The 22,000-nt window shown below is 39.0% G+C and overlaps 1 protein-coding gene and 1 long non-coding RNA gene across 6 annotated transcripts in view; one reads left to right on the top strand and one right to left on the bottom strand.

Annotated features, from left to right (window-relative positions):
• The window catches only part of ARHGAP20 (Rho GTPase activating protein 20), a 146,079-nt gene extending 127,857 nt beyond the window's left edge, over positions 1 to 18,222 (top strand). For all 5 annotated transcript variants that reach the window (XM_055273043.2, XM_055273044.2, XM_063636509.1 and 2 more), the window contains 4 exons: positions 7,879 to 7,988; positions 10,312 to 10,501; positions 11,610 to 11,724; positions 12,813 to 18,222. In XM_055273043.2, coding sequence (XP_055129018.1) covers positions 7,879 to 7,988; positions 10,312 to 10,501; positions 11,610 to 11,724; positions 12,813 to 14,668 — 2,271 coding nt within the window. In that variant the 3' untranslated portion in view covers positions 14,669 to 18,222. The remainder of the gene's footprint in view (positions 1 to 7,878; positions 7,989 to 10,311; positions 10,502 to 11,609; positions 11,725 to 12,812) is intronic.
• LOC129479625 (uncharacterized) overlaps positions 1 to 22,000 on the bottom strand; it is a 36,851-nt gene that overhangs the window by 555 nt on the left and 14,296 nt on the right. Inside the window, exons 2-3 of the long non-coding RNA XR_008656740.1 lie at positions 11,080 to 11,259; positions 9,499 to 9,606 (exon numbers count right to left, since the gene is read on the bottom strand). This is a non-coding gene — a long non-coding RNA (uncharacterized lncRNA). The remainder of the gene's footprint in view (positions 1 to 9,498; positions 9,607 to 11,079; positions 11,260 to 22,000) is intronic.

The following is a 22,000-nucleotide window of genomic DNA, read 5'->3' as shown; positions in this document are numbered from 1 at the left end:
TTCAAGTGTAGGTTTAAGATGTTAATGATGTTTTTCTTCAAGACAGATCATAAGTATTTTTTCCACTGAGATTTAAAAAGAGAGCTATTGTCCCTACCACATTTTGAAATAACAGATTTTGCCTCTTCTAAATCTAACTTCTAAAGTGGGTACAGCAGCTAAAATTAGTTTGAAATTATGAAAATTCAATCACTTGACCCAAAAAGAGGTAACTTTTGTAATGATATACCTGAATCACAAGCATGCAGGTACATTTCTGCTAGAAGAAGACTGAATTAATTAGTCAGTCTTCCTTCTTGTTAAACATTCTAAAAAAAAAAGGAGAGTAATAAAGTGACATGACTACAAAGAGGCTTTTCAAATTATCTTAAAATCTCAGTTACAGTTGATTGGCCTTCTCGTGGCTCCCATTAATATTTGGCCATATGCAATATAGCAGCAGTTCACTAATGACCTCTACTATGGCTAGGACTGTGCTTGGCATTGACATGTACAAAGAAGGTAAGGGTCTGTCCCTACCCTGGAGGAGCTCATAAGCGAGTGGGAAAGATGCCCACATAATCAGCTAATTGTAACAATAAGTTATCACAGCTTCTATATTACTGTTATAAACGTGATATCTAAGTAACAAGTTGTGTGTTGCCTCTAATAAGGCACATAGATAAAATTACTGATTTGGTTTAGCAAGAGTTAAAATTGCCCAATTGCAGACTTTCACCTGTCCTCATGTTGTAAGCAGGAAATTGCAAGAGGGTAGCCAACCATGGGTATGGAGCTTAAACACAATATTGAGTTTACTCTGCCTAAAGTTTACTAAGGTGGAGATCAGACTGCAAGCTTGACCTTGGTAATGCCATACCAAAAGCAAGAGAGACAGTTGGCCTACAATCAACTCTGTAGGACCAGGACAAGAACCAAATTTTGTTATTTTTAAGCTTTACAACAAAAGCTAAACAACAAATGTCCTTGGTCATATCCTGTTTGTGTCATAGTTCAGCCTTACCACACTCAGCCCTGCTAGTGGTCTCAGCAGAATAGGGTCTCCTAGAAAAGTATAAATATCCTGCGGACATGTTATTTAGTGTACATCAGGCATGGGTGTGCTGCCTAAGTTTCTAGAACCCAGCCATCACCTGAAATGTTCTCTCTCCCCAAATATATGAGAGCCTTTCTACAGGGAATACAGGGAGAAATCTTAAGTACCTCTCGATGCAATTGTGCACTACCAGTGGAATATAAAGTTCTAAGATAAGAGAGACAGTTTTATTCATTTCTCTATCCCTAGCAACTTAAATAGTGCTTGGCACATATGAATAAATGCATACAGAATGATTCAATGAATGACTACCAGACAATGAACCTCATATATACCTTGGTACATTTCCTTGAACTAGCCATCTAAGGGACAAGGGAAAAGGAATTTAGGATGGTTTACTGCCAGACCTTGTCGTGTCATACTAGTTCACTAAAATATATGCAAACAGTAAGTTTCAGCCAAATGAGTTGTCCTTTATTTTCCCACCATAATGAAGACTCCAGTTATACCAATGATTTTTGCTATAAGAAAATCAAAGTACAGGAATAGGAACAGCTCCAGTCTACAGCTCCCAGCGTGAGCAACACAGAAGACGGGTGATTTCTGCATTTCCATCTGAGGTACCGGGTTCATCTCACTAGGGAGTGCCAGACAGTGGGTGCAGGACATTGGGCGAAGCGCACTGTGCACAAGCCAAAGCAGGGCAAGGCAAGGCATTGCCTCACTCGGGAAGCACAAGGGGTCAGGGAGTTCCCTTTCCGGTCAAAGAAAGGGGTGACAGATGGCACCTGGAAAATCAGGTCACTCCCACCCTAATACTGCGCTTTTCTGACAGGCTTAAAAAACGGCACACCAGGAGATTATATCCCGCACCTGGCTCAGAGGGTCCTGTGCCCATGGAGTCTCCCTGATTGCTAGCACAGCAGTCTGAGATTAAACTGCAAGGCAGCAGCGAGGCTGGGGGAGGGGTGCCCACCATTGCCCAGGCTTGCTTAGGTAAACAAAGCAGCCAGGAAGCTCCAACTGGGTGGAGCCCACCACAGCTCATGGAGGCCTTCCTGCCTCTGTAGGCTCCACCTCTAGGGGCAGGGCACAGACAAACAAAAAGACAGCAGTAACCTCTGCAGACTTAAATGTCCCGTCTGACAGCTTTGAAGAGAGTAGTGGTTCTCTCAGCACACAGCTGGAGATCTGAGAACGGGCAGACTGCCTCAAGTGGGTCTCTGACCCCTGAGCAGCCTAACTGGGAGGCACCCCCTAGTAGGGGCAGACTGACACCTCACACAGCCGGGTACTCCTCTGAGACAAAACTTCCAGAGGAATGGTCAGGCAGCAGCATTCATGGTTCACGAAAACTCCGCTGTTTGTTCTGCAGCCACTGCTGCTGACACCCAGGCAAACAGGGTCTGGAGTGGACCTCTAGCAAACTCAAACAGACCTGCAGCTGAGGGTCCTGTCTGTTAGAAGGAAAACTAACAAACAGAAAGGACATCCACACCAAAACCCATCTGTACATCACCATCATCAAAGACCAAAAGTAGATAAAACCACAAAGATGGGGAACAAACAGAGCAGAAAAACTGGAAACTATAAAAATCAGAGTGCCTCTCCTCCTCCAAAGGAACGCAGTTCCTCACCAACAATGGAACAAAGCTGGACGGAGAATTATTTTGACAAGTTGAGAGAAGAAGGCTTCAGACGATCAAACTACTCTGAGCTACAGGAGGAAATTCAAGCCAAAAGCAAAGAAGTTAAAACTTTGAAAAAGAATTAGACGAATGTATAACTAGAATAACCAATACAGAGAAGTACTTAAAGGAGCTGCTGGAGCTGAAAGCCAAGGCTCAAGAACTACATGAAGAATGCAGAAGCCTCAGGAGCCAATGCGATCAACTGGAAGAAAGGGTATCAGCGATGGAAGATGAAATGAATGAAATGAAGTGAGAAGGGAAGTCTAGAGAAAAAAGAATAAAAAGAACCAAACAAAGCCTCCAAGAAATATGGGACTATGTGAAAAGACCAAATCTACGTCTGATTGGTGTACCTGAAAGTGACAGGGAGAATGGAACCAAGGTGGAAAACACTCTGCAGGATATTATCCAGGAGAACTTCCCCAATCTAATCTAGGAAGGCAGGCGAACATTCAATTCAGGAAATACAGAGAATGCCACAAAGATACTCCTCAAGAAGAGCAACTCCAAGACACATAATTGTCAGATTCACCAAACTTGAAATGAAGGAAAAAATGATAAGAGTAGCCAGAGAGAAAGGTCGGGTTACCCACAAAGGGAAGCCCATCAGACTAACAGTGGATCTCTCAGCAGAAACTCTACAAGCCAGAAGAGAGTGGGGGCCAATATTCAACATTCTTAAAGAAAAGAATTTTCAACCAGAATTTCATATCCAGCCAAACTAAGCTTCATAAGTGAAGGAGAAATAAAATCCTTTACAGACAAGCAAATGCTGAGAGATTTTGTCACCACCAGGCCTGCCCTAAAAGAGCTCCTGAAGGAAGCACTAAACATGGAAAGGAACAACTGGTACCAGCCACTGCAAAATCATACCAAATTGTAAAGACCATCAAGGCTAGGAAGAAACTGCATGAAGTAACGAGCAAAATAACCAGCTAATATAATAATGACAGGATCAAATTCACACATAACAATATTAACTTTAAATGTAAATGGACTAAATGCTCCAATTAAAAGACACAGACTGGCAAATTGGATAAAGAGTCAAGACCCATCAGTGTGCTGTATTCAGGAAACCCATCTCACGTGCAGAGACACACATAGGCTCAAAATAAAAGCATGGAGGAAGATCTACCAAGCAAATGGAAAACAAAAAAAGGCAGGAGTTGCAATCCTAGTCTCTGATAAAACAGACTTTAAACCAACAAAGATCAAAAGAGACAAAGAAGGCCATTACATAATGGTAAAGGGATCAATTCAACAAGAAGAGCTAACTATCCTAAATACATATGCACCCAATACAGGAGCACCCAGATTCATAAAGCAAGTCCTGAGTGACCTACAAAGAGACTTAGACTCCCACACAATAATAATGGGAGACTTTAACACCCCACTGTCAACATTAGACAGATCAACGAGACAGAAAGTTAACAAGGATACCCAGGAATTGAACTCAGCTCTGCAACAAGCAGACCTAATAGACATCTACAGAACTCTCCACCCCAAATCAACAGAATATACATTTTTTTCAGCACCACACCACACCTATTCCAAAATTGATCATATAGTTGGAAGTAAAGCTCTCCTCAGCAAATGTAAAAGAACAGAAATTATAACAAACTGTCTCTCAGACCACAGTGCAATCAAACTAGAACTCAGGATTAAGAAACTCACTCAAAACTGCTCAAATACATGGAATCTGAACAACCTGCTCCTGAATGACTATTGGGTACATAACAAAATGAAGGCAGAAATAAAGATGTTCTTTGAAACCAACAAGAACAAAGACACAACATACCAGAATCTCTGGAACACATTCAAAGCAGTGTGTAGAGGGAAATTTATAGCACTAAATGCCCACAAGAGAAAGCAGGAAAGATCCAAAATTGACACCCTAACATCACAATTAAAAGAACTAGAAAAGCAAGAGCAAACACATTCAAAAGCTAGCGGAAGGCAAGAAATAACTAAGATCAGAGCAAAACTGAAGGAAATAGAGACACAAAAAACCCTTCAAAAAATTAATGAATCCAGGAGCTGGTTTTTTGAAAAGATCAACAAAATTGATAGACCACTAGCAAGACTAATAAGAAAAGAGAGAAGAATCAAATAGATGCAATAAAAAATGATAAAGGGGATATCACCACTGATCCCACAGAAATACAAACTACCATCAGAGAATACAACAAACACCCCTATGCAAATAAACTAGAAAATCTAGAAGAAATGGATAAATTCCTCAACACATACACCCTCCCAAGACTAAACCAGGAAGAAGTTGAATCTCTGAATAGACCAATAACAGGCTCTGAAATTGTGGCAATAGCTTACCAACCAAAAAGAGTCCAGGACCAGATGGATTCACAGCTGAATTCTACCAGAGGTGCAAGGAGGAACTGGTACCACTCCTTCTGAAACTATTCCAATCAACAGAAAAAGAGGGAATCCTCCCTAACTCATTTTATGAGGCCAGCATCATCCTGATACCAAAGCCTGGCAGAGACACAACCAAAAAAGAGAATTTTAGACCAATATCCTTGATGAACATTGATGCAAAAATCCTTAATAAAATACTAGCAAACCGAATCCAGCAGCACATCAAAAAGCTTATCCACCATGATCAAGTGGGCTTCATCCCTGGGATGCAAGGCTGGTTCAACATATGCAAATCAATAAATGTAATCCAGCATATAAACAGAGCCAAAGACAAAAACCACATGATTATCTCAGTAGATGTAGAAAAGGCCTTTGACAAAATTCACCAACCCTCCTGCTAAAAACTCTCAATAACTTAGGTATTGATGGAACGTATCTCAAAATAGTAAGAGCTATCTGTGACAAACCCACAGCCAATATCATACTGAATGGACAAAAACTGGAAGCATTCCCTTTGAAAACTGGCACAAGACAGGGATGCCCTCTCTCACCACTCCTATTCAACATAGTGTTGGAAGTTCTGGCCAGGGCAATTAGGCAGGAGAAGGAAATAAAGGGTATTCAATTAAGAAAAGGGGAAGTCAAATTGTCCTTGTTTGCAGATGACATGATTGTATATCTAGAAAACCCCATTGTCTCAGCCCAAAATCTCCTTAAGCTGATAAGCAAATTCAGCAAAGTCTCAGGATACAAAATCAATGTGCAAAAAATCACAAGCATTCTTGTACACCAATAACAGACAAACAGAGAGCCAAATCATGAGTGAACTCCCATTCACAATTGCTTCAAAGAGAATAAAATACCTAGGAATCCAACTTACAAGGGATGTGAAGGACCTCTTCAAGGAGAACTACAAACCACTGCTCCATGAAATAAAAGAGGATACAAACAAATGGAAGAACATTCCATGCTCATGGGTTGGAAGAATCAATATCATGAAAATGGCCATACTGCCCAAGGTAATTTATAGATTCAATGCCATCCCCATCAAGCTACCAATGACTTTCTTCATAGAATTGGAAAAAACTACTTTGAAGTTCATATGGAACCAAAAAAGAGCCTGCATCGCCAAGTCAATCCTCACCCAAAAGAACAAAGCAGGAGGCATCACACTACCTGACTTCAAACTATACTACAAGGCTACAGTAACCAAAACAGCATGGTACTGGTACCAAAACAGAGATATAGATCAATGGAACAGAACAGAGCCCTCAGAAATAATGCCACATATCTACAACTATCTGATCTTTGAGAAACCTGACAAAAACAAGCAATGGGGAAAGGATTCCCTATTTAATAAATGGTGCTGGGAAAACTGGCTAGCCATATGTAGAAAGCTGAAACTGGATCCCTTCCTTACACCTTATATAAAAATTAATTCAAGATGGATTAAAGACTTACATGTTAGACCTAAAACCATAAAAACCCTAGAAGAAAACCTAGGCATTACCATTCAGGACATAGGCATGGGCAAGGACTTCATGTCTAAAACACCAAAAGCAATGGCAACAAAAGCCAAAATTGACAAATGGGATCTAATTAAACTGAAGAGCTTCTGCACAGCAAAAGAAACTACCATCAGAATGAACAGGCAACCTACAGAATGGGAGAAAATTTTTGCAACCTACTCATCTGACAAAGGGCTAATATCCAGAATCTACAATGAACTCAAACAAATTTACAAGAAAAAAACAAACAACCCCATCAAAAAGTAGGCAAAGGATATGAGCAGACACTTCTCAAAAGAAGACACTTATGCAGCCAAAAAACACATGAAAAAATGCTCATCATCACTGGCCATCAGAGAAATGCAAATCAAAACCACAATGAGATACCATCTCACACCAGTTAGAATGGCCATCATTAAAAAGTCAGGAAACAACAGGTGCTGGAGAGGATGAGGAGAAATAGGAACACTTTTATACTCTTGATGGGACTATAAACTAGTTCAACCATTGTGGAAGTCAGTGTGGCGATTCCTCAGGGATCTAGAACTAGAAATACCATTTGACCCAGCCATCCCATTACTGGGTATATACCCAAAGGACTATAAATCATGCTGCTATAAAGACACATGCACATGTATGTTTATTGTGGCACTATTCACAATAGCAAAGACTTGGAACCAACCCAAATGTCCAACAACGACAGGCTGGATTAAGAAAATGTGGCACATATACACCATGGAATACTATGCAGCCATAAAAAATGATGAGTTCATGTCCTTTGTAGGGACATGGATGAAACTGGAAATCATCATTCTCGGTAAACTATCACAAGGACAAAAACCAAACACCGCATGTTCTCACTCATAGGTGGGAATTGAACAATGAGAACTCATGGACACAGGAAGGGGAACATCACACTCCGGGGACTGTTGTGGGGTGGGGGGAGGGGGGAGGGATAGCATTAGGAGATACACCTAATGCTAAATGCCGAGTTAATGGGTGCAGCACACCAACATGGCACATGGATACATATGTAACAAACCTGCACATTGTGCACATGTACCCTAAAACTTAAAGTACAATAAAAAAAAAATCAAAGTACATGTTTCTGTGTCCCCAAGTCAATGTAGAGTTGGTGTAGAGCTCTGTGTAGTTCACAGAAGAGAGTACGTAAGGGAACTTTTCAACAAAATGTCTTCTGCTTTCTCTAATACATATTTGGCATGAGGATAATGATTTGAAATATTTGTTTTTCCATCTATTTAAGGATTTTCTGCGAAATATTCCAGGAAGTATTTTTTCATCAGATCTCTATGATCACTGGGTCTCTGTAATGGATCAAGGAAATGATGAAGAGAAAATAAATACTGTTCAAAGGTAATTATTCTAATTTGGTCGTCTCAAAAATACTTTAAAAATATTTTATAAGATTATTTATTAAAATAATGACAGCTATCAAAGTCATATCCATGTAGACCAGTTTAAAAAGAGATTTATGCTAGTTTGTCATTGTTTTCCTCCTTAATCTTATAGTTAAACATTGTAATACTTGAACATTGTACACCTTCCATATACCTGAATCTGATAGGAGCTGAAATCCATTAGTCCACTAGCTAATACTATATGCCCAGTCTTCAGTTTATGATCTTAATTTTTGTAAATATTTAACCAGATGACTCATCATATATTGCATTCACCAACTGAAGTCATACAGAGAAAATGACCTATTCTGTCTTCTCACAGAACTCAGTCTGGTAAGGTAGATGGAAAAATCAAGAATTAGAATGCAGTACAATCAATGCTAGAAGAGAGATTTGGAGAGTATGGTGGAAGCACAGCAAAGACACAGTTAAGTCCTTGAAAAGAGGAAAGGAAAAGCAGAGTTGCAAAGGACGTCTGATCACAAAGGATGTACTTACTCTACTCGTGCAAAGGGAAATTGCTGGTAGAACTCACTACCCCATTCCTGGATGTTTCCTGCATTATAAGAGAGTAGGAAAGAAATGTCCCTTAACAAAAAGCAATATTTCTAGTTCTGTGAATACTCAAGAATCTCAATATTATTTACTTGCATTTGCTTGTTTAGTACAGTTTTTTTTTTCTTAAGCAACTTTCATATATGAATTATCTACATCTTTCACCAGTAGAACATAGTACAGCTGCTGAAGACACCAGAAACCAAGGCCGTTTAACAAAATACCACCTCCACTTCCATTATAGTTTGGCGTAAACCATTCAGATAGTGAGCATCAAATTCTAAACTGTGTTGCTATATGTGCTATAAGCTGTTAAAGGATTTTTTGGAAAAAGGTAAAATTATGACTCATGCAAATATAAACACGTGAAATATTTTGTTTAAATCGTTTTTGCGGGAACTAGTAAGATGTTACAACCAGTTCAAAGGAGATTTCAAAGTTTAAATCATATGTATACATACATATATTCACATATATATTCATATATATTCACATATATATTCATATATGTTCACATATATTCATATATATTCACATATATATTCATATATATATTCACATATATATTCACATATATATTCATTTATATATTCACATATATATATGAATCAGAAATGCTAAAGTGAATTTGCAAATAAATACAAACAAAACTGACCTTTTCTATCAGGGCAGGGGTGCAGATAAATCAGTTCTGTCTCCACCAGACAGGAATTTTCACATCTTTAGACAAGTATTAGATGCACTGCTATCAGTTAGTTACAACTTACACAGAGTTGTAAAATAGCTCTTATTGTGAAAAATATTAGGGCCCCATAGAAGCAGAAAACCCAAAAGCTTATGCTAGTTGCCTTATTTTCCATTGAATACACCCAGTAATCTTTTGTTCTATTTCAAAGTCCTTCATAACTTACCCTTACAAAACCTATGCCCATTGTCAGTCCATTGTACTGAAGAAAGGCCTCCCTGCTATTTGTGCAAGCAGCAGTCAGACTATCTTCTTTTCCCTAGGTTGCAGGTTTCTATTAAAAAAAAAAAAACAGTCATGAATATCAGTATATTTGTAACTTTTTTGGATAATAGTAGTCATTTTTGCTGACTGATCATTGAAAAATCTCTTATCAATTACAACATGAGAACAGGAGAAAATCTACTATAAGCAACTTATATGTGAAAGTGATACAATGAAACAGATTTAGGACAAAATTGACCTTGGAAGCTGGTGGAGCAGAGCATAAGCGCTCAAAATGGACCTGGACATCTTGATAGCTAAGGTTTGGGTTCTTACCAAGAGACAGCATTTCTGTGTTGCTACTTGGAAATAAAGGAGCATTTTATAAATTGCTGTTTAATTTTATCAGAAAGCTTTTTGTCGTTTTTGGTTGAAAATATTCTGAAATGTTACAGGATTGGCCTAAGTTTGCATTTGCTAGTTTCAGGGAAATATTTCAGGCAGCATTTTTTTTAATGAAACATTTTTCTGCATTCTTTTACATTTTCATTGAGATGTGAAGACAATATAGAAAAACAAAAAATAAATTCCCAATGCCTATTTTTTCTTTCTGTACAGGAGTCCTCACTTTGTATGGTACCATGTTAACTGAAACTCTTGCGTATCTGAACTGTGTTCTTGATTTGCCCTCTTCGCCATTCAAAGTGAGAGTTGCTTGTCTTTACAAGTTTTTAAATGAAATGTCTTGCTTAAAGAGTAACTTTTCTGTCTTTAGGCTATTAGACCAGCTTCCGAGAGCCAATGTTGTTCTCCTAAGGTATCTTTTTGGGGTGTTACACAACATTGAGCAACATTCCTCATCCAATCAGATGACTGCATTTAATTTAGCTGTGTGTGTCGCTCCAAGTATTCTTTGGCCTCCTACTTCCTCCAGCCCAGAACTAGAAAACGAATTTACAAAAAAGGTAATGAAGTTTTTCATTTTTATGCCCTGGGAGACTAAGTCCCCATTTTGAAACTAAAATTTGGGGTATTCTAAAAGATGATTTCTTAAATAGGTATACCTCCTTATAAATTTGACTTTACTAGTAGACTATAGGAAAGTGATTTGTTAAGTAGAAAATGATAGCAGATGGGTTACTTCTCTTTTCCCTTTAAGGAGGCTAAACACTATGACTAAAACCGTAAAGTGATAAAGCAGCTGATATGATTTTTTAAACAAAAAAAAAAAAGGGACTTTGGAGCTAAGACAGCTAAGCTTCCATTCTCAGCTCCACCCCTTGCCAGATGTACAATCTTGGGCAAAGTTACATTGACCCACAGTGTCCTCGTCTAAAAATAAAATGGAGTCGGTAATAATACAGTAGTTACTTGAAATCACACTCCTGTAGTCCCAGACAGTTAATAAGGGGTGTGGGGATATCAGTTCCCTTTTCTCTTAACATTTCTCCTGCCCCTTGGCCTCAGCTGCTGGGGCAAGGAAACTTCAGAAAGGTTCCAGTACTTCTCAGTGGAGTCACAAAGCTCCCTAATAAACTCTTACCTTTCCCGGCAAGCACCTCTTGTTAGGGAGCCTATCAGAAGTTGGCAGTACATGGATAGACCTGTCAGCCAAATGCTTGGGTAGAGACTAGTCAGGAACACAAGTTTTCTTCCTAGGTGTCTTTCTCCTTCACAGTGCACTCGCGGATGAGCCCTCTTCCCCAGCTTATGACAGCCTGCCCTTTACACAAGAAATAGTTTTCATAAGTCTTTGTCTAATGATTCTTTATAAATTTTAATAACAAAATCTATTTCTTTACCCAATTTTACAGACAGAGCCATTGGTATAAAATGTCAACATTAAGCCAGGGCTACAAATAATAACTAGTCCACTGATTACATTTCTATGCCCAAACTACTTTTAAAAGTATCATAGTTTTTTAGGGAAAACTGTTTAATGTACTTTTAAAGTAGATATGAATTTTTCTCTGGGTACATGTGCTTTTTGTTAAAAATCAGGATTTATATATGAAATGTGATTTATAAAATGTAATATGAAAAGTAGTACTTCGTTTGTCCTTTTTCTTACAGGTTTCCCTGCTTATACAATTTCTGATTGAGAATTGCCTTAGGATATTTGGAGAAGAAATCACTTCCCTCTTCAGAGAGGTTTCAGTGAGATGTGACACTAGAGAGAATGCCTCAGGTATTGTGAATAATTGGATTGGTTTTGTTTGTAAACATGCTGGGATAGGGGTTTTCCTGGAGCCCATAGCAACTGAAGTGAAAGGAGCCTCTGATCCAGGTCAGTGGGGCCCAGGGCTTTTTGATCCTTCCTTAGATGGCCTGCCAATAGGTCAGCATATGTTAACAGTGTAGTGGGATTAAGAACTATATAAAGATTAGGTTCCAGCCTTCAATAAGTTAGTGGCAGCATGCTGTGGTATGATGTTTTTTGATGGGCTTTTTAACTTTATGAATAACCCTAATATATATAACAGAACTGCTGTGGTTGAAACTGGTGTAGAAAGCCCAGAGGTAGTGGAGGCATGTTTTGTTTTTGTTTTTTGTTTTTTTTTCATCCTCTCCTTCCTTGTACTGGTCCCTCAGACACCTCAGAATTCTAGTGTGCTATGAAACAGTTTGAAACAACTAGCATCATTTGGCTGGGAGGGTGGGGGAACACTGAATTTGAAGACATACAGCTGCCTTCAGAATATGAATCTTTGTGCCATCAAGTACTAGATATGTTATCTTTGGCCAGCTATTCTATGCCACTGAGCATCATTGTCTTTATCTCTAAAATGTGGATAAAAATAATGTCTAACTTTTATGGTTGTTGTAAAGATTAAATAAGGTTATGGATATTAAGAGACATTGTTAGAGTTAGTAAATGGTTTCCCCAAGACTAGTGTTAAGTATAACACAAGCAATCTGTTAGAAGGCAGAATCTTACTAAGAATCTGGATATATTTATACTATGAAGGCATTAATTCCTTCATTTTTTCTTTTTTTTACCATTTCTTGGTCATATGAAATGTTCCTTGCTTTAAGAAAATGTTACTTAAGGAAAGCCCATTCGTCAGGAACTGAGATAAATCTCCTATATCCCAGCAATTTTATTTTTATTCTTCACTAACAATTGAGATTGTGAAAGATTCTTTCTTGAGAGTAGGAATTTAAACACTCCACGTGAAAAGAGAATTCAGCTAAGCACCATAGTTTGTTCTTAAGGAAGCATGAGTATATTTGTGGTAAGTAAATATGTTAATCATGGTTTAATTTTTTTGACAGATATTTCTTGTTTTCAACTGAATGACTCCTCCTATGACAGCTTGGAAAATGAGCTAAATGAGGATGTTGATGCACCATGCAGTGACTTGGTAAAGAAACTTGGCCAGGGGAGCAGAAGCATGGACTCTGTCTTAACCCTCAGTGACTATGATCTTGACCAGCCCGAGGTGGAAGGCCTTTTAACCCTAAGCGACTTTGACTTGGCCCATTCTAAAGATGAAGATGTTCAAATGAAATGGCCTCTTGAATCCAAGCCGGTGAACATTTTAGTGTACACAAAGATCCCATTGCGGGATCATGCCAGGGCCCCGTCTGCCATGTGCACACCCAGCTACGTGTCCACAGCTGCAGCAAATGCTGCAAAAAGCCTGAGGCGACACCGGCGTTGCTCAGAGCCCAGCATCGACTATCTGGATTCAAAGCTTTCCTACCTCAGGGAGTTTTATCAGAAAAAGCTACGCAAGTCCAGCTGTGATGAAATTCTTTCTCAAAAAGATGAAGACTATCTGAAGCAGAATCAACCCCTCCAGGAAGAGGGAAAGACATGTTTTAAACAGAGTTTAGTCACAGGCACTGATGTCAGCAAGAAAAATGCCGCTACTCAAAACACTAAGAAGAAAAGCTTGTCTGGCAGTGAAGGAAATCATGTGAAACTTTTCCCTAAGTCCAAGCCAGTGGCCATTTCTGTGGCGTCTTATAGTCCTATGTCCTCACAGAATCATTCCAAGAACCAGCCCTTTGATGTGGTTACATCTGGATACTCCCCACCACACACAGCAGATGCCCTCAAGGGTCCAAGGACACATCGGCGCTGCTCAGAGCCCAACATAGAAGACCAGAACCGCAAGCTGACCTATCTCAGGGGAATTTATTCAAAGAAACAACATAAAACCAGCTGTGAAGCTGGTCTCTTGCATGGAGAGGAGGATTATCTCAAACGGCATAAGTCTTTGCAAATGGAGGGGCAGAAGCTTATTAATCAGAGTTTAGTCATGGGGATTGAGGTGGGCAAGAGTAGTGCCACAAACCAAAACACTGAGAAGGTTTTACCCCCAAGATTAAACCTTTGCCCAAGGACCAGCTATTCCAGCTTATCCTCCCCAGGCACTTCCCCATCCGGCTCATCAGTAAGCTCCCAAGACAGTGCTTTTTCTCAGATTTCTGAACACTCCGTGTTTACACCCACTGAGACTTCCTCTCCAATAGATTGCACTTTTCAGGCTCAGAGAAAACAGGAAGAGCTTTCTCCTGACTTTAGCAATGCCAGCCATGTTTCTGGAATGCCCGGTCCCTCATCAGGGCAGGCTTGCAGCCGCCCAGCCTATACAAAGAAGGACACCATGGAGTGGCATTCACAAATGCATTCTATAACTCTTCATCCCAGCACATGGTTGAGAAATGGTGTGGCCAGTTTGAAGAACTGGTCCCTCAAAAAGAAAGCAAAGGCAGCCAGACCAGAGGAAAAGAAAATAGCTTCTTCAAAAGGACCCTTAGAGCTACCCCCACATGCTTCTGGTGTTCCAGAAGCCAGCTCACTGCAAGAGGAACAAAAAGACTTGCCCTTAAGGGCAGCTGAAGGACTGGCCCCTGTGCAGTCAGCCCAAAGGTGTAGTTCTTCTCCCTTCCAGGACTCAGAGAGACACTGTAGCTCTCCATTCAGCCTGGTGGAGAGCAGACTTAAGCTGTGCATGAAGTCACATGAGGAAATAGAGCCTGGTAGTCAGAGCTCTTCTGGTTCTCTGCCTTGGGAAAGAGCCTCAGCCAGCTCTTGGACTCTAGAGGATGTGACCAGCCCAGAGTCAGGGCCTACACTGGTCTGCGACATTGAGGACAGGTATTTAACCAAAGACACTTAACCATAATAAGAATCTGATGTCCACAAGAACAGAAACTGGGTTAATAATAATAGACAATAATTATTATGACCCCTTTGTATAAGATACCTGGGAGAGGTAGCATAAGGATTATCATTGCTAATACTTAGGACAACGAAATAATTCTCTTTATTGAGACTACTTGACAAATACTTTATGCTAAAAATTTTGTCACCTAAGTGTTTGGGAGGCTTTTTCTTATTGAAGGTTAGGATTGGTCTTGTCATGTGGTTTTAGAGATACTAACTGAGAGCTAGAGAAAGCATCTTCTGTAGAGGAACCACTTATGGGAACAGTCTGTGAGATTGATGTCCTGAGAAGACCAAGATATCAGGAATGAGGAATAGGGGCCTGAGGAGAGAGGGGAAGGGTACAGAGAAACCATCTACATTCCATGGAATGTTTTTAATAAGTAGGCAAGGAAAATGCCACTAAGCAAACATTAAGTGTGTCCAGTAATGAAGAACATCATGTAAAATCTTTCCCTAAATCTAAGCCAGTGGCCATTTTTGTGGGATCTTACTAATCACGTGTCCTTACAGAATCATTCCATGAACGAGCACGTTGCTACAGCTAGAGTGGAGAAAAACAGAGTGACTCAAAAGCCATGGGTACCATGATGTCAGTTTTGTTGGTTGTATTTGTCGATTTGTTTTTTCATTCATGTTGAAGTGCTTTGCAAGGCTTCAGGAAACAGAGTTGTGAGGAGAAAGATGAAAATGGCTGCTCATTTCAGTACCCTTTTCAAAGGTGTCTCTGACTAGGAGCATTCTTCAGAAATGCAACTTTTTCTATTTAGAAGGTGACCTCGTGACAGCATTCACTCTCAATGTAGAGGAAAAGACCACAACAACTGTCCTTTCTCGATTACGCGAATGCTGTTAACATGTGATCAAACCATGGCATCACTTTGCTGAAATGTTTCTGCACAGTCCTGCCTCTTAGATTACAGTCAGCCAGAAAAAACATACTTATAAATCATCCCTTTTCTGATTTTTATAGTTTGGCAATTGAGAGAGCAATATTGAGGTTGGCAGGTTATAAGGAGTCCCACAGTAGAATACCCAACAAAGTGGCTACCAGGCCTTCTCAGACAGCCATTTGCTTTGGTTTCACTTCCAGACGTTGTTCCATATTTTTGCCCCAAATGTTTCATGGCTTATATCCCATTGGTTTATTTTATATCCATGGACCTTTCTCCACTTTCTTGACTTACTTAAAGGTTACAGCAGTACATCTCGTCACCTAGGAATAGATTATCAGGCCTTGCCAACTAGTATGCAGGGATGGCACTAAAAATGATGTGCATCTTCTTTCACATTAAGTACTTACCTATAAGAAGTTGCTCTGAGCCCATTTATTCTCTTTAGTTCACCATTAGATGGATCTTTCTCTCACAAGCTAGCTTATTCCAGATTATTTGTCTTATTAATCACCAGAAAATGGTCATATCAAATGTTCTATCTTTTTTGTTCTAAAGTTTGCATTTTCATTTATAGGGGAAAAAAAATGTTTTCTCTAAGATAGAAGAAGTTATTTCAGTATTAGCTATAGGTGCTACCTACCTCCTGGGGACATGGCCCTGTTTACGCTAACCATTACAGTGATCTCTTAGAACTCTGTATCCAAAGAGCTACTTCGTGACACTGGCCATCTGAGTCACAGATGTGAAGTCGATTTCACTTTATAACTAACCAGTCCCACATATGAAGACTCCTAAGTGTCCATATGCATCTTTTTTGGTACAATATATAAACTCAGCAGGGACTCCCCTTTCCCTTAGGGCATACTACTGTCAGAACTGCAAGATGTGAATGAAGCTCTTATGGCTTGGAGTGTCTTTCTGGAAGAAATTGCCTTTTTTTTTTTTTCATATTAGCAGGTAAAAAATCATCCACTTTGAAGCATAGAAGAAAATAGTTGCTGAGGTTTTTTAATAACCATTCCTACTATCTGTGTTCCCTTAGATACTCCTGTAATTCTTAATGTGAATAGTTTGTTAATATTGCTGTAAAGTATTATATTGTATGATTTGAAGACAGACTATATGTCATTTTATTATACTCCATCAATCTATAATATATTAGACTGATGCTTTATCTAAAATGCTTTGAGTTTGTATAATATATCTTGACAAATTTTACTACCATATGTTATGTAATAAATGTGTATTTTTGTACTTGCAGAAACTGCTGCTAACTTTTAAAGTTGTTTGGTTTTCAAGGCACTGATAATGGATATGTATGAAGTCCATGCTGTCTGTTAAATAAAATGCCATTCTGCAGAATTAACCATCCCACCAGAGCAATATTGCCCTTTGTAGAATTGTTCTAGTTAATGATCCCAGTCTCTGCCTAACGTTGGAAATTTCATAGAGTATAATTAATGTTGAATTTGAACCTTGAGCTTTTAGTCAGAACCCGTGGTCAGTCTTTTTAGGAAAAGTGGTTTTTTAAAATACTTTTTTTCTAATGTTTGTTTGTTATTTATTTACCAAACAAGTCATGCTTTAGATACAAAGTCTTCATTTTCTTAGGCATTATGTTTTCACTATGCTCCTGGAATGAGATATAGTCAGTATTCTTATGTCAAAGAACCATCAGATCACTTCGATTGTGTGAGATTTTCTTATCTAAGTTTGGACCATTCTAACTAGAATACCCAGATGGCCCCAGACACATACCAAGACATCAGTGCTTTTCAGGTCATATAAATGTATTTGATATGACAAGATTGTCATGACTACTACAGTTTTGCCGTCTGAAAGTTGGCTGAGGTTCCCTCTGTGTAAAGTTAATCTCTATTTCAAAGGGATTCAAAAACATACACTACTTTAGTCCAGAAAGGATTTCTCTCTAAATATTACAGAAACACAATGATAATTTCACTTTTTTAAAACAGTCTTAATCTAAAAGCACTGAATTTAAGAGATTATCTCCTTTGTGCTTTTCTACTTTTCATGACATCACATTGATTCGAAGGGATCTAATGTGTATCTTTGAACCAATGCCTTATTGTTTCTGCTGAAAAAATAATTCTAGGAATATTATGTGTCTTCATCCAAATTTTGGTGGCAAGTGTTTAATTCGTATTTTCCTTCCAGGTCATGTTTTGTTTGTTTTGTTTTCATTTTTGTTTTTGTTTTGAGACGGAGTCTCACTCTGTAGCCCAAGCTGGAGTGCAGTGGCGTAATCTCGGCTCACTGCAACCTTCGCCTCTGGGGCTCAAGCAATTCTCCTGCGTCAGCCTCCCAAGTAGCTGAGACTACAGGTGCGTGCCACCATACCCGGTTAATTTTTTTTTTTTTTTTTTAGTAGAGGCAGGGTTTCACCATGTTGCCCTAGGTGGTCTCGAACTCCTGAGCTCAGGTGATACCGCCTCGGCCTCCCAAAGTGCCAGCTCATGTTTTAACGACACAGAGAACATCTTTACAAACTGCCTATTCCAATGCAAAGAAAATTCATTACAAAAAAATTTTAGTAAATAATTTTTATTCCCTGAATAATAAAGTTGGATAAAATGTTTACTTTCTTCAACATCTATTGTGGCTGCGAGGATTTCTCATAAGGTAAGTTTCTAAGTATTCTTGAGTTCTGTGCTGACTTACCCTGAGCTAGCATTTTACCCTGTTCCTGAGCCACCTTCATGTTGCATTCAGGTTTGTTTGTTTTTAAATACCATGAACTCTAGCTCTGCACTCCATAATGTCAGATGTCATGGTAGAATTAATTGACAGAGGGCTCTGGATTGTAATTTGGAAAGTTTTGTTTTGAAATCCCAACGAAGTACACAGAAATGATGGTATTGGATGACCATTGCTCCTTTTTTTTATTGAGACAGAGTCTCACCCTCTTTGCCTAGGCTGGAGTGCAATGGCACAATACTGGCTCACGGTAACCTCCGCCTCTCGGGTTCAAGTGATTCTTCTGCCTCAGCCTCCCAAGTAGCTAGGATTACAGGCATGCGCCACCACGCCCAGCCAATTTTGTATTTTTAGTATAGACGAGGTTTCTCCATGTTGGTCAGGTTGGTCTCGAACTCCCGACCTCAGGTGATCCACCTGCCATGGCCTCCCAAAGTGCTGGGATTACAGGCGTGAGCCACCGCACCTGGCTGAGCATTGTTCTTTAATGTGTGTTCACATAGTGCAGCACCAGAACACATACACATTATTCGATCAAAATATATTTTAACATTTGTTAAAGCAAAATATATATTTTCTGGAGTTGAATTTTACATGGTAATATATAGGCTTTGGCGACATTAAGATTTAAATGCTAGTTGTTATAGTCTAGACTTGATATTAGATTACAGTAACTTGGAATTAAATTTAGGGCGTCTCCTTGCAGCCACTTTATCTGCTATGAAGTGAATAAATCAGCTAAAAACTTGTGAGGTAGTTCCATTATTCTAAGCAAATAAAATGAGTGCTACAAAGAAATGTGCCTTCTCTGCCAGATCACAGGGGCTGTGATTGTTACTGCCTAAAATTTTCAGGAGGAAAGGAAATGTGTACGTTTCCCCAAGAAGGGTATGATTAAGTAGCAGAGAATCATCAAAATACATGAACACAAGACGCTTCCTGCTTGATGGCACAGCAAGTGAGTAGAGAGAGGGGAAAGCCTTAAGTAAGCATTGTAATTCGTACAAGAAACTGAATCACAGGGAGTTTAAGAAAAAAAACTGAAAAGAAGGAAAGAGCATGGCTTGGGGAAATGAAAATGTTAAAAGTGATAAAATGTTATTCAGGCAGCTAAACTTTTTTATTGCCAGGTACTGTTCCAGACCCTAGTGATACAAGGTGAAAAAGACAAATTATTTCTGTCCTCAAGGACTTTAAACAGAGAAGGGAAAAATTGGGCTGTGTAGAAGAGTGGGAACAGTAACATTTATTGGGTACTTAGTTGCATGCATGCACTGGTGATGAATGTATTACATGTAGTATTTCATTTAATGCTCACAACAGATCTTGTGTCCTGGGTACATTCAGCTGGCTCCTCATTCTGACCACAGGTTCTTTTTTTTAAAAAAACTTTTCTTCTTAAAATAGGTAAGACAATACTTCTTTCATAATAAAGCAGGCACAAATTATGTATGTGAGGACCATCCAGACTTTCCTAAATTCTTGTGTCTAGGCTGGGTATCTCAAATTTATGAAAATCATATCAGAAATCAGAAAGCTATGATGAATATAAAAATAATTGGACTGAGAATTTGGTTTACAAAATGGCAGACTTGTGTCTCCATGCTGCTCTCTGCTAAGTACAACTATAAATCCTGTAAATATACCACAGACAGCCAATAGAGAATCTTGAAAGGGGATAAGAGGCAGTGAAGTTGGCTTAGAACTCTAGGAGTGGGGGGAACAGCACAGTGGCAGAGCATCTTACATCTCCTCACCAGTAGAAAAAGGTGACCCAAGGCCTGACCTTTCCCAACTAGCAACATAAGGCAGCTCAGAAATGCCCCTTTCCCTGATCAATGAGAAGCCTTCTGACACCACTGGGTGAAGCAGGAACCATCAGCAAGATGGACTGATGAGAGTTCCACCAGTAATAAATGACCCTTCCTGCTAGGCCTGAGACTCCCCTCACCCCTGAAAGATAGTTGGTCAGGCAAAAACAGCAAGAGGGACCCAGCCACAACAGGCAGCTCATCCTGGGAAGCTAATTGGCCACAGCTGCTGTAAGATTCCCCTCCCCTGTCCAAAGACACTGAAACAGCCAGACGGTATGGGAAGGATTCCACCACAAAAAATACCCAGCCAGGGCTGTCTCAGGCATGAGGAACAAAGAGGCCTCCCCGACTGGAAACATCAAAATAACACACCACAAAAGCTCTGAAAATTAAGTTGTCATTGGGCCCACCACCCCAAACATAGGCCAGATCTGGGTGCTGAAACTAAACAGGTGACTGCCTGCTAAAATAAAAAGATTTATATAGGACCCAGAGTCTCTTAATATAATAGACAAAATGTCCAGGATATAATTAAAAATCACCTATCTCACCAAGAACCAGGAAAATCACAATTTCAATGAGAAAAGTCAATGTCAACATTAAGATGATTTTTAAAACAGCCACTCTAAAATGTGTCAGAAACCAAATACAAATTATCTTAAATGAAAAAATATATATAATCTGAGCAAATAAATAGAAGTTATACAAAAGAACCAAATGGAAATTGTTAAACTGAAAAATACAACAGCAGAAATCTCAGTGTATGGGCTCAATAGCAGAGTGGAGATGACAGAGGATAGAATCAGTAAACTTGAGGACAGATTGATTGACAGAATTTGATCACAATCTGAACAACAGAACAGACTGGAAAAAATAATAATAGAGTCTCAGGGACCCGTGGAACACTAACAAAAGAGCCAACATTTGTATCAGAGTTCCAGAAGGAGAGAGGGTAAGGCTGAAACAGTAATGGCTGAAAACTTAACAAATGTGGTAAAAGACATAAACCTACACAATCAAGAAACTGAAACCTAAGCAGGATAAATGCAAAGACATCATAATTGAATGTCTGGAAACTAAAGACAAAATCTTGAAAACAGAACCAACACCTTACCTGTAGGAAAACACAATTGAATTGACAGGATTTACCATTTGAAACCATGGAGGCCAGAAGGAAGTGGCACAACATTTTACAAGTGCAGAAAGAAAAAGAACTGTCAACCCAGAATCCCATGCCCAGTGAAACTAACCTCAATGAATGAAGAAAAAATAAAGACATGCTCAGATGAAAGAAAATGTCAGGAATGTGTCACTAGCAGATATACTTGTAAAGATTTGCTAAATAAAGTTTTTTAAACAAAGTAAATGATGGAAAATTCGGAGCATCAGGAAAAAAATAAGGGTATGTACGACAATCCTCATGAGTTTTATAAGTCATATTTGATACTTGAAACAAAAATTATAATACCATTTGATACTCAAAACAATGATATTGAAAAGTGGAAAAGATAAAAGGACCTAAATGGAAATGAGGTTCCCATACTTCATTCAGTGGTAAAATGTTGGTACCAGAAGAATGTGATATGCTACAGGTGTATATTGTAATATCCAGAGCAACTACTACAAAAACTATATATTTGGAGTGCGTATATCTCTAAAGCAATAAATAAATCAAGATGAAATTCTAAAAAAAATCTTTAAAACCCACAGGAAGGCAAAAAAAGCAGAATAATAAAGCCAGAGGAAGCAAATAGAAAATAATAAAATGGCATACTTAAGCTCTAGGGTATCAAGAATTGCCTTAAATGTAAATGATCTACATATACTGATCAAAAGACAGACATTGACAGAGTGTTT

Source organism: Symphalangus syndactylus, chromosome 3 (genome assembly GCF_028878055.3).
Source record: "Symphalangus syndactylus isolate Jambi chromosome 3, NHGRI_mSymSyn1-v2.1_pri, whole genome shotgun sequence".
Classification (NCBI taxonomy): domain Eukaryota; kingdom Metazoa; phylum Chordata; class Mammalia; order Primates; family Hylobatidae; genus Symphalangus; species Symphalangus syndactylus.
This window is presented reverse-complemented; position numbering and strand designations above follow the sequence as displayed.